This window comes from Phyllobates terribilis, unplaced genomic scaffold, assembly GCF_046119375.1.
Source record: "Phyllobates terribilis strain yellow unplaced genomic scaffold, ASM4611937v1 Scaffold_1__5_contigs__length_1240528914, whole genome shotgun sequence".
NCBI classification, from domain to species: Eukaryota; Metazoa; Chordata; class Amphibia; order Anura; family Dendrobatidae; genus Phyllobates; species Phyllobates terribilis.
The window spans coordinates 590,013,086-590,025,781 of record NW_027362761.1 but is presented as its reverse complement, the minus strand read 5'-3'; the positions used below and the strand labels follow the sequence as shown (position 1 = coordinate 590,025,781).

The window sequence follows — 12,696 nt, the reverse complement described above, 5'->3', positions numbered from 1 at the left end:
CCAGTAGGAGGGAGAGGTAGACTGTGTATATCGCCTATTATCTTCTATAGCAGAGTGTTGTGGGCATGCTCTGTGACCAGTAGGAGAGGTAGACTGTGATATATCCTATTATCTTCTATAGGAGAGTGTTGTGGACATGCTCTGTGACCAGTAGGAGAGGTAGACTGTGTATGTCTCCTATTATCTTCTATAGGAGAGTGTTGTGGGCATGCTCTGTGACCAGTAGGAGAGGTAGACTGTGTATATCGCCTATTATCTTCTATAGGAGAATGTTGTGGGCATGCTCTGTGACCAGTGGGAGAGGTAGACTGTGTATATCCTATTATCTTCTATAGCAGAGTGTTGTGGGCATGCACTGTGTTCAGTGGGAGAGGTAGACTGTGTATATCTCCTATTATCTTCTATAGGAGAGTGTTGTGGGCATGCTCTGTGACAAATGGGAGAGGTAGACTGTGATATATCCTATTATCTTCTATAGGAGAGTGTTGTGGGCATGCTCTGTGACCAGTAGGAGAGGTAGACTGTGTATATCTCCTATTACCTTCTATAGGAGAGTGTTGTGGGCATGCTCTGTCACCAGTAGGAGAGGAAGACTGTGTATATCTCCTATTATCTTCTATAGGAGAGTGATGTGGGCATGCTCTGTGACCAGTAGGAGGGAGAGGTAGACTGTGTATATATCCTATTACCTTCTATAGGAGAGTGTTGTGGGCATGCTCTGTGTCCAGTAGGAGAGGTAGACTGTGTATATATCCTATTATCTTCTATAGGAGAGTGTTGTGGGCATGCTCTGTGATCAGTAGGAGAGGTAGACTGTGTATATCTCCCATTATCTTCTATAGGAGAGTGTTGTGGGCATGCTCTGTGTCCAGTAGGAGAGGTAGACTGTGTATATCTCCCATTATCTTCTATAGGAGAGTGTTGTGGGCATGCTCTGTGACCAGTAGGAGAGGTAGACTGTGTATATCTCCTATTATCTTCTATAGGAGAGTGTTGTGGGCATGCTCTGTGACCAGTAGGAGAGGTAGACTGTGTATATCGCCTATTATCTTCTATAGGAGAGTGTTGTGGGCATCCTCTGTGACCAGTAGGAGAGGTAGGCTGTGTATACCGCCTATTATCTTCTATAGGAGAGTGTTGTGGGCATGCTCTGTGACCAGTAGGAGAGGTAGGCTGTGTATACCGCCTATTATCTTCTATAGGAGAGTGTTGTGGGCATGCTCTGTGACCAGTAGGAGAGGTAGGCTGTGTATATATCCTATTATCTTCTATAGGAGAGTGTTGTGGGCATGCTCTGTGTCCAGTAGGAGAGGTAGGCTGTGTATATCCTATTATCTTCTATAGGAGAGTGTTGTGGGCATGCTCTGTGACCAGTAGGAGAGGTAGGCTGTGTATACCGCCTATTATCTTCTATAGGAGAGTGTTGTGGGCATGCTCTGTGACCAGTAGGAGAGGTAGGCTGTGTATATATCCTATTATCTTCTATAGGAGAGTGTTGTGGGCATGCTCTGTGTCCAGTAGGAGAGGTAGGCTGTGTATATCCTATTATCTTCTATAGGAGAGTGTTGTGGGCATGCTCTGTGACCAGTAGGAGAGGTAGGCTGTGTATATCTCCCATTATCTTCTATAGGAGAGTGTTGTGGGCATGCTCTGTGACCAGTAGGAGAGGTAGGCTGTGTATACCGCCTATTATCTTCTATAGGAGAGTGTTGTGGGCATGCTCTGTGATCAGTAGGAGAGGTAGACTGTGTATATCTCCTATTATCTTCTATAGGAGAGTGTTGTGGGCATGCTCTGTGATCAGTAGGAGAGGTAGACTGTGTATATCTCCTATTATCTTCTATAGGAGAGTGTTGTGGGCATGCTCTGTGACCAGTAGGAGAGGTAGACTGTGTATATATCTTATTATCTTCTATAGGAGAGTGTTGTGGGCATGCTCTGTGACCAGTAGGAGAGGTAGACTGTGTATATCTCCTATTATCTTCTATAGGAGAGCGTTGTGGGCATGCTCTGTGACCAGTAGGAGAGGTAGGCTGTGTATATCTCCTATTACCTTCTATAGGAGAGTGTTGTGGGCATGCTCTGTGACCAGTAGGAGAGGTAGACTGTGTATATATCCTATTATCTTCTATAGGAGAGTGTTGTGGGCATGCTCTGTGACCAGTGGGAGAGGTAGACTGTGTATATCCTATTATCTTCTATAGCAGAGTGTTGTGGGCATGCTCTGTGTTCAGTGGGAGAGGTAGACTGTGTATATCTCCTATTATCTTCTATAGGAGAGTGTTGTGGGCATGCTCTGTGACAAATGGGAGAGGTAGACTGTGTATATATCCTATTACCTTCTATAGGAGAGTGTTGTGGGCATGCTCTGTGACCAGTAGGAGAGGTAGACTGTGTATATCTCCTATTACCTTCTATAGGAGAGTGTTGTGGGCATGCTCTGTGACCAGTAGGAGGGAGAGGTAGACTGTGTATATATCCTATTACCTTCTATAGGAGAGTGTTGTGGGCATGCTCTGTGACCAGTAGGAGGGAGAGGTAGACTGTGTATATATCCTATTATCTTCTATAGGAGAGTGTTGTGGGCATGCTCTGTGTTCAGTGGGAGAGGTAGACTGTGTATATCTCCTATTATCTTCTATAGGAGAGTGTTGTGGGCATGCTCTGTGACAAATGGGAGAGGTAGACTGTGCATATATCCTATTACCTTCTATAGGAGAGTGTTGTGGGCATGCTCTGTGTCCAGTAGGAGAGGTAGACTGTGTATATATCCTATTACCTTCTATAGGAGAGTGTTGTGGGCATGCTCTGTGACCAGTAGGAGAGGTAGACTGTGTATATATCCTATTACCTTCTATAGGAGAGTGTTGTGGGCATGCTCTGTGACCAGTAGGAGGGAGAGGTAGACTGTGTATATCTCCCATTATCTTCTATAGGAGAGTGTTGTGGGCATGCTGTGTGACCAGTAGGAGAGGTAGACTGTGTATATATCCTATTACCTTCTATAGGAGAGTGTTGTGGGCATGCTCTGTGACCAGTAGGAGGGAGAGGTAGACTGTGTATATATCCTATTACCTTCTATAGGAGAGTGTTGTGGGCATGCTCTGTGACATCTCTTAGATGCTTTTTTCTCCTAAGATCAGATACATCCTATAGCCGACCTAAACTCGTAGAAGCTGTTATTATATAAGTCCATGGTCCCCGCACGGTTAACATTAATGATTATATTCTCACTTTTCTTTTTAATTGAAATTCTCTCTTTTTTTTTTTTTATTTCTTCTTTTCTTCACAATCGGATAAGAAAAGCTCATTATGTGGTGAATGGGAGCGTTTCTGTCTGGCAGGATCCTTATAAGCCAATCCATTAAACATTACCGTTATCAATTCCGAAATTAGCAAGAAATACAGGCAGGAAGCCAATTCTCAATTTCCATTTGTAAGAAGAATCCTGTGTGATATTAATTGAAAGAGATACATATTGTGCCTCATTCATTCCTTTCATCCGTACGTGCGCGACCAACGGCTGCACAACAATATAACAGTGCGGTAAGGAGAAGCAAAACAAGCGCTGATCTGACGTCCATCACAGATCGCAGATATGGCCATGACGCCGCCGCTCATAAAAGCCCTGCTGCTACTATTGGGGGGAGGGAGAAGATTTAGGGAGCAGTTACTTATAGCAATTAATTAGATAGCAGATTTATGTCTGTTGCTTGAGACAACTGCAGTTTTGATAAATCTCCCCAGTGCATATAGTCTTCACTATTCACTAATAATACCGCCATCTCTGTCTGCTACTAAACAGGATTCTACTTTTTGCTCATTGGGGCATATGCATATCATATGGGGGGTGGGGTCTCTGCTCAGAAAAGCTCCTCTATTGGCCAAATGGGATTGGCCTAAAGAAAGAAATGGCCATTCGAGCATTATATGTTACGGCTGCATATTCACGTAGATGATCATCTAGCGGAGGTGTAACCTGTGACCCCCAATGCAAAAGCTACAACAGAGCCCCCAATTATTGCAAGGCTTTAATGGTAGTGGTCTTTTCATAAAGTGACCTTGTGGCCCCCTAGGCTCCGGGCCCTATGAGCGATTGCAGCCCCTGCACCTATTGTAGTGGAGCCCCTGGCATTACCGTGCCAGATCCATGACGATCAGCTGATGGGAGCTCAGTAAATTGCGGAGCACGTGTGCACACACAGGTACGTCTCCATACACTGCTGTGGTTGTGGATGAACCATAAATGTCCCAGATGGGAATAACCCTTTACGTTTTCTCACTTTCCTTATATATCGTGTCCTCGATTCATCAAACACTTTTCTATCACAAAAAAAGTTTGCAGCATCGCAAACTTTTTGATCAACTCAATGGAAAAACTTTGTAACTTTTGTAAGTTTTACACAAGTCACAGACTTTTTTGAAAAGTAGGCAGATCTTTCCCCCTTTGGCTACATTCACATGAGTTTTCAACCCGAGTGATGCTCTTTAAAAAAAAAAAACAGACATCACTCAGACCAAAGTTATTCATAGGGCTGATCAGGGAGATCGGGATGGCGGAGGGAGCACAGGGGGGCGGAGGGAGCACGGGGCGACGGAGGTAACCCGGGGCATCAACGGAGGGAGCACGGGGCGGCGGAGAGAGCCCTGGGCGACGGAGGGAGCACGGGGCGACGGAGGGAACCCGGGGCGACGGAGGGAGCATGGGGCGATGGAGGGAACCTGGGGCACCGACGGAGGGAGCACGGGGCGGCGGAGGGAGCCCGGGGTGGCAGAGAGAGCCCAGGGTGACGGAGGGAGCACGGGGCGACGGAGGGAACCTGGGGGACCGACGGAGGGAGCCCGGGGTGACGGAGGAAGCACGGGGCGACGGAGGGAACCCGGAGCAACGGAGGGAGCACGGGGAGACGGAGGGAGCACGCGGCGGAGGGTGCATGGGGCGGCGGAAGGAGCATGGGGCAACGGGGGGAGCACGGGGCAGCAGAGGGAGCACGGAGTATACGGACCGATTGAAAAAAAACTAGCAGCATGCTCCATTCCCTTCACTATCTAACATCAGACTCGCCTATTCCAGTGTATGGGGGTGCAAAAACAAATCAGATTCTCAGCAGATCAACCGTATTGCATCTGATTTTTATGGATATATTGACAATATTATCCTAAGAAACTGTTTTTGGTCTTGTAAATTTTATTCACTGCTGACGTATAAAAATGAATGTCATACCAATGCCTTACGGACACCATTATGATGCCATTACAGATACCATTATGGATGTCATTACACATGCCATTACGAACACCATTGCAGATGCCATTATGGACGCCATTACGGATACCATTACGGATGTCATTACAGATGCCATTATGGACACCATTATAGACGCCATTACAGATGCCATTATGGACGCCATTACAGATGCCATTATAGACGCCATTACGGACACCATTCTGGACGCCATTACAGATGCCATAATGGACACCGTTACAGATGCCATTATGAACGCCATTACGGCCATCATTATGGATGTCATTACACATGCCATTATGGACACCATTACAGATGCCATTATGGACGCCATCAGAGATGCCATTACGGATACCATTACGAATGCCATTACGGACACCATTATGGATGCCATTACAGACACCATTATTGACGCCATTACGGACACCATTATGGACGCCATTAAGGACACCATTACGGATGCCATTACGGACATTATGGACGCCATTACAGATGCCATTATGGACGCCATTACAGATTCCACTATGGACGCCATTACGGACACCATTATGGATGTCATTACAAATGCCATTATAGACGCCATTACGGACACCATTATGGATGGCATTACAGATGCCATTATGGATGCCCTTATGGACGCCATTATGGACACCATTATGGATGCCATTACGGACGGCATTACGAATGCCATTATGGACGCCATTACAGATGCCATTATGGACGCCATTACGGCCACCATTATGGATGCCATTACAGATGCCATTACGGACACCATTATAGATGCCATTACAGATGCCATTATGGACGCCATTACGGATACCATTACGGATGTCATTACAGATGCCATTATGGATGCCATTATGGACACCATTATGGACGCCATTACAGATGCCATTATGGACGCCATTACAGATGCCATTATAGACGCCATTACGGACACCATTCTGGACGCCATTACAGATGCCATAATGGACACCGTTACAGATGCCATTATGAACGCCATTACGGCCATCATTATGGATGTCATTACACATGCCATTATGGACACCATTACAGATGCCATTATGGATGCCATTAGAGATGCCATTATGGATACCATTACGAATGCCATTACGGACACCATTATGGATGCCATTACAGACACCATTATTGACGCCATTACGGACACCATTATGGACGCCATTAAGGACACCATTACGGATGCCATTACGGACATTATGGACGCCATTACAGATGCCATTATGGACGCCATTACAGATTCCACTATGGACGCCATTACGGACACCATTATGGATGTCATTACAAATGCCATTATAGACGCCATTACGGACACCATTATGGATGGCATTACAGATGCCATTATGGATGCCCTTATGGACGCCATTATGGACACCATTATGGATGCCATTACGGATGGCATTACGAATGCCATTATGGACGCCATTACAGATGCCATTATGGACGCCATTACGGCCACCATTATGGATGCCATTACAGATGCCGTTACGGACACCATTATGGATGCCATTACAGATGCCATTAAGGACACCATTATGGATGCCATTACAGACACCATTAAGGATGCTATTACAAATGCTATTATAGACGCCATTTCGGACACCATTATGGATGCCATTACAGATGCCGTTATGGACGCCATTACAGATTCCATTATGGACGTCATTACGGACACCATTATGGATGCCATTACAGATACCATTATGGATGCCATTATGGACACCATTATGGATACCATTACGGACACCATTATGGATGCCATTACAGATGCCATTATAGACGCCATTACGGACACCATTATGGATGCCATTACAGATGCCATTATAGACGCCATTACGGACACCATTATGGATGCCATTACAGATGCCATTATAGACGCCATTATGGACACCATATGGACGCCATTACAGATGCCATTATAGACACCATTAAGGATGACATTATGGATGTCATTACAGATGCCATTATGGATGCCATTACGGCCACCATTATGGATGCCATTACAGATACCAATAAGGACACCATTATGGATGTCATTATGGCCACCATTATTGATGCCATTACAGACACCATTATAGATGCCATTACAGATGCCATTACGGACACCATTATGGATGCCATTACGGACACTATTATGGATGCCATTACAGATGCCATTAAAATACCATTATGGATGCCATTACGGACACCATTATGGACACTATTATGGATGCCATTATGGACGCCATTACAGATGCCATTATGGTTGCTCTTATGGACACCAATACGGACACCATTAGGGATGCTATTACAGATGTCAATATGGACGCCATTACGGATGCCATTACAGATGCCATTACGTATGCAATTATGGATGCCGTTATGGACACCATTACGGACACCATTAGGGATGCCATTACAGATGGCATTATGGAATCCATTACAGACACCAATTCGGACGCCATTACAGATGCCATTATGGACGTCATTATGGATGTCATTATAGAAGCCATTACGGATGTCATTTTGGATGCCATTATGGGTGCCCTTATGGACGCCATTACGGATGCCATTATGAACACCATTACAGATGCCATTACGTATGCCATTATGGATGCCCTTATGGACACCATTACGGACACCGTTAGGGATGCCATTACAGATGCCATTATGGAATCCATTACAGACACCATTATGGACGTCATTACGGATGTCATGATGGATGCCATTACGGATGCCATTTTGGACGCCATTACGGATGCCATTATTGACGTCACTACGGATTCCATTAGAGACGCCATTACGGATGCCATTATGGATGCCATTACGGACGCCATTATGGACGCCATTATGGATGCCATTATGGATGCCTTTACGGATGCCATTACGGATGCCATTACAGACGCCATTACAGATGCCATTATGGATGCCCTTATGGACACCATTACGGATACCATTAGGGATGCCATTACAGATGGCATTATGGAATCAATTACAGACACCAATTCGGACGCCATTACAGATGCCATTATGGACGTCATTATGATTTCATTATGGAAGCCATTACAGATGTCATTATGGACGCCATTACGGATATCATTATGGAAGCCATTACAGATGCCATTTCGGATGCCATTATGGGTGCCCTTATGGACACCATTAGGGATGCCATTACAGATACCATTACGGACGGCATTATGGGTGCGATTAAGGATGCCATTATGGACGCCATTACGGATGCCAGGACGCCATTACACATGCCATTATGGATGCCATTATGGATGCCATTACAGATACCATTACGGATGCCATTACAGACTCTATTATGGACGCCATTACAGATACCTTTACAGATGCCTTTATGGACGCCATTACGGATGCCATTATGGACGCCATTACAGATGCCATTATGGACGCCATTACAGCTGCCATTATAGATGCCATTACAGGTGCCATTATGGATGCCAATACAGGTGAAAAATCACCATTTTATCTTGATGAAAATCTGACAATTTTCGTGTAAACTTGGCCCGTCCATGGGTGAAAGTCAATTTCCGCCGTCTCCACGATATCACCCTGACGTCCAAACTGTTCTAACAAATTCCCAGAAATCCTTTTTCACGCGTATCCGGACAAATTTCTCAATTTTTCTCAATTTATTTATTTTGTTTACTTGATTAAAAAAAAAATGTAGAAGTAATATAGCGGAGCGGTGCAGCTGTCAGTGACACAAGGAATAATAGGTTTCCATTTATTTCACGTAAGACGGAGCCAGAAACAAATCTGCATCTTATTCTGCGCTAAAAACATTACGACAAATAAATAAATCAGCAGCTGCACCTTCCAGCTGTTAGCGGTAATTCCAGGGCTCCGCGCTTATCAAGCTTATTACCATATATTTAATAAACAGCAATTATCCTTCCCTGAATACAAGAATGAAATAAAAGGAATATGTTCTGTTCCCCGGCAGTCTGCACTTTTCTTCCCTTATTATATACAACCAGAAAATGTCAAAAGTATCAAAATAATAATAAAAATGACATCGAGCACAACACGTAGCGACATGAACGGCATGTACACACATTTGTATTTTTTAATATATATATTCAAGACTCAGACTGATTTTTTAAAATATTTTTTTGCACATGTGGCGTCTTTATGTGCGGCACAGAAGCTGTGGATACAATGCAGACGGTGTGTGAAATAAAAGCCTCAATATTCCACTTTAGACTTCCCGCACCCCCTCCCGTCTGCAGTGTCTGCGTTGTGCCGGTTCTAGCTGTCCCTGGCAATGTCCTATAGTTCCATAGCTCGTGCCAGGACATCCGCACACAATAATACCCTCTGTCAGTATTGGTCCGTGCCACTACCGCTCGTGTGAGCCCGAGGGAGGCAATAGTAGGAATTTGTCTTTGAAGGGGTTTGTGGGATTAGAAAACCCATTTCTACACACCCTGTTAAAAAAAAAACACACGTGTAGGGGGTTCCTCCTCCAGGATTTCTTTGGAGGACCCAACATGTCCATAGATTACATGGACAGCCCATTAATTTTAAAGGTAAAAGTGTAATGCATCATTCCTCCTGTAGGGGCACTGTAGGGAAAGTAAACAGTTACACTTGACAATCAATTTGCCATCAGTACACTCTTCTAATAAAACTGGGAGGAGAATCCCTTTAAGTGTCCCTTTAAGGGGGATGCATCATTTCTCCGGAGGACTAGTAATAATTGATAGATGGATCCTATTGCTCTGAGTTTATGTCAAGTCGGAATGGACGATCGGCGCACATGCTCAACCATCGCTCCGTACCATATGGGTGGGAATAAAGGACCTGGGACCCCATGTTTTACTAAACCTAGGGACCCCAATAGTACTGTAAAAAAAATACAAAACCCCTTTAGGCTATGTGCCCACGTTGCATTTATGAAGCAGAAAATTTCTGCTGCATAAATGCAAGTCCTCTCCCGGAAAAACGCATGCGGAATTCCGCACGCGTTTATCGCGCATTTTTCGCGCGTTTATCACGCGTTTTCCACATGCGGAATTGCCTTGCGCTTTTTATGCATTGGACAAAGGCAATTCCGCTTGCGGAAATGCAAAATTAAATGACATGCTGCGGATTTTTGAACGCGGCATAAACGCTGCGGAAAAATCCGCAGCATGTGCATAGAACTTGCGGAATCCCATTGGGGACCATGGGGTGTGGATATACATGCGTTTTTCAAGCGTTTACGCTGCGGAAATTCCGCAGCATATACGCTTGAAAAATGCTACGTGGGCACACAGCCTGAAAGGGGATCTCTCCACAATAAATAGAACGTGACATGCGCTCATGACTGCTCCTTGTCAGAGCAGCTGTTTGTGCTCCAGAGCAGCTCTTCCTTCTTGATGAAGGGAGCACCATGTAAGTCATATTGAAGCCCATGAAAGTCCATGCACAAACGGCCATACGCCTGCGCCTTCCTCCATCCATAGTCACACCTTGATCAGCGCACAAGGGTTGTAACGCCCCCCATGACAGCCCACGTGCCCCCTGGTAATGCAAACTCCTTCATGGGCTGCAAAAGGAGGCGAAGAAACTGACACAATCACGTGGCAATTGTAGGATTTTCTATGAGACACCCCCCCCCCCCATCTAAAATCCCAGGAAATATAAAATGACGGCGACATAATAAAACCTATTTAAAGGGTAAATGCGCCATCTATAATGTATGTGTTAAAACCTACAGCCGCACACATTAACAAGCCATTATCTGCCAATCAATAGTCGCTGACTAGTTATCTATTGAGACACCAGTCGTGTTCTCCGTTAACCTTCGCTTCGCCCCCTGTGTCCTGTGAAGGGTTACAGCCGGGGCCATTCAGCTCCAGGCGAAGGATTGTCATCGAATTAATTCTGCAGCCATAAAGGATGCATCTCGGCTCTCAGGACGACTTTTCCTGGTGTCCTCTGCATCCCAAGCTCCATCTCTTCCATTAGGGACCATTTTTATACCCGTCTCGCCTCCTCCTCCCACCTTGCGGAGTCGATGTCCCGTGCGGAGCCCCTATTGATTGATATCTATTCTCCAGGCTGTTGTTTGACCTGATATCCTCCTCTCCTGTTCGGAAACCTTTGCTTAGTGCTGAACATGCCGCTGTATGAAACTTCAATTTAGTGGAGACTTGAGGAGAATATTAATGATTCAGGGGGAGCAGCCTGGGGGGCTCCAGAAGAGGATGCAGGGGTGAGGGGACACCTACCTACAGGGCATGGTTCACACATGCATTTTATTTCTTCATGCATCTTCTATAGGATGTAACCAGTTTTGCAAATTTTGCTAAATAATATTGACAGTTAATGTATCAACAAATACATTGTAACAGAAAATCACCAGCCCCTAAATGTCACCATGGAAGAGAAATCCTAGAGCAAATCCTTCCCTTCCTGACCATTCATCCAGACTCTCAAGCACCCAAGTGGTGCAAAGACCTTGACTTGAGGACAAAGCAAACCCTTATCCTAAAGTCACATTGTCTGTGAACACAATGCAGGACTGATTGCAGCTTCAATGGGATAAGTGACAAGACATGCAGAGAAATGTCATCCCCCCATGATCACTACCACATCCAGAGACATTTCCATTTCCATCAGTGGAAGGTTTTCCTCTTATCAGCTCAGTATATATATATATATATATATATATATATATATATATATGTGTGTATATGGGCACATCCATGGTGCATGTTGCAGCCACGTGTCTCTTATCTATAGGTGTACATTGCTATATAATGGATGACAGACTTGGACTCTACATAAAAAATGCCATATAAATGCCTCTCCTCCATGCACATGGATGATACCAGTGCAGGGGCTGCAGGTGCTGCCTGCTGTAAAGTTGCAGGCAGGGGAGGCTGCACCTACCTGGGATGGCTAAACTTGTGAGTGGCACCCTGTGGATCCTCTCTGGCAGACTTGCCATCCATTCAGCAAACTGCAGGTCGCTCTTCCCTTGAGATGAAGCCATGGTGCTGAGTGCTGTGTGCCTGCCTGCTGCCTGCTGCCTGTGTCTGCTGCTTGCTCCTGCGCTGGAGAGTGCGCACACACAGGCGCACCACACCCACACGATGGCGCACACAGCCTCAGACAGACCCCTGCACCCCCTGCTCTGTGCAGCACGATGGTGACAGTGTGGCCCCTCTGTGTGCTGCCTGCAGGCTGACAAGGGTTAATGGATAATACCAGGAACAGATGATGGGAGTTATGAGACCAGTACATTCTGCATTCTAGATATTATTCATTACATTTTTCTGGACCCACACTACATAGTGTCTAAGTACATGTTAACCTGGCTGTCTCACTAAGATACTCCTTATGTATGTGACCACCCCAAAAGGGCACAGGAATGGGTTCTTTAAAGAAAAGGCTTCCTTGGACTTAGGGCTGGTGCAGACCACTGTATTTTCGGGCTT

The 12,696-nt window shown here is 45.4% G+C and overlaps 1 protein-coding gene across 1 annotated transcript in view; it reads right to left on the bottom strand.

Annotated features, from left to right (window-relative positions):
* Positions 1–12,356, bottom strand: part of PLCXD3 (phosphatidylinositol specific phospholipase C X domain containing 3) — a 117,534-nt gene extending 105,178 nt beyond the window's left edge. The window contains exon 1 of the mRNA XM_073682055.1: positions 12,149–12,356. Coding sequence (XP_073538156.1) covers positions 12,149–12,251 — 103 coding nt within the window. The 5' untranslated portion in view covers positions 12,252–12,356. The remainder of the gene's footprint in view (positions 1–12,148) is intronic.
* Between the last annotated feature and the right edge of the window lie 340 nt (positions 12,357–12,696).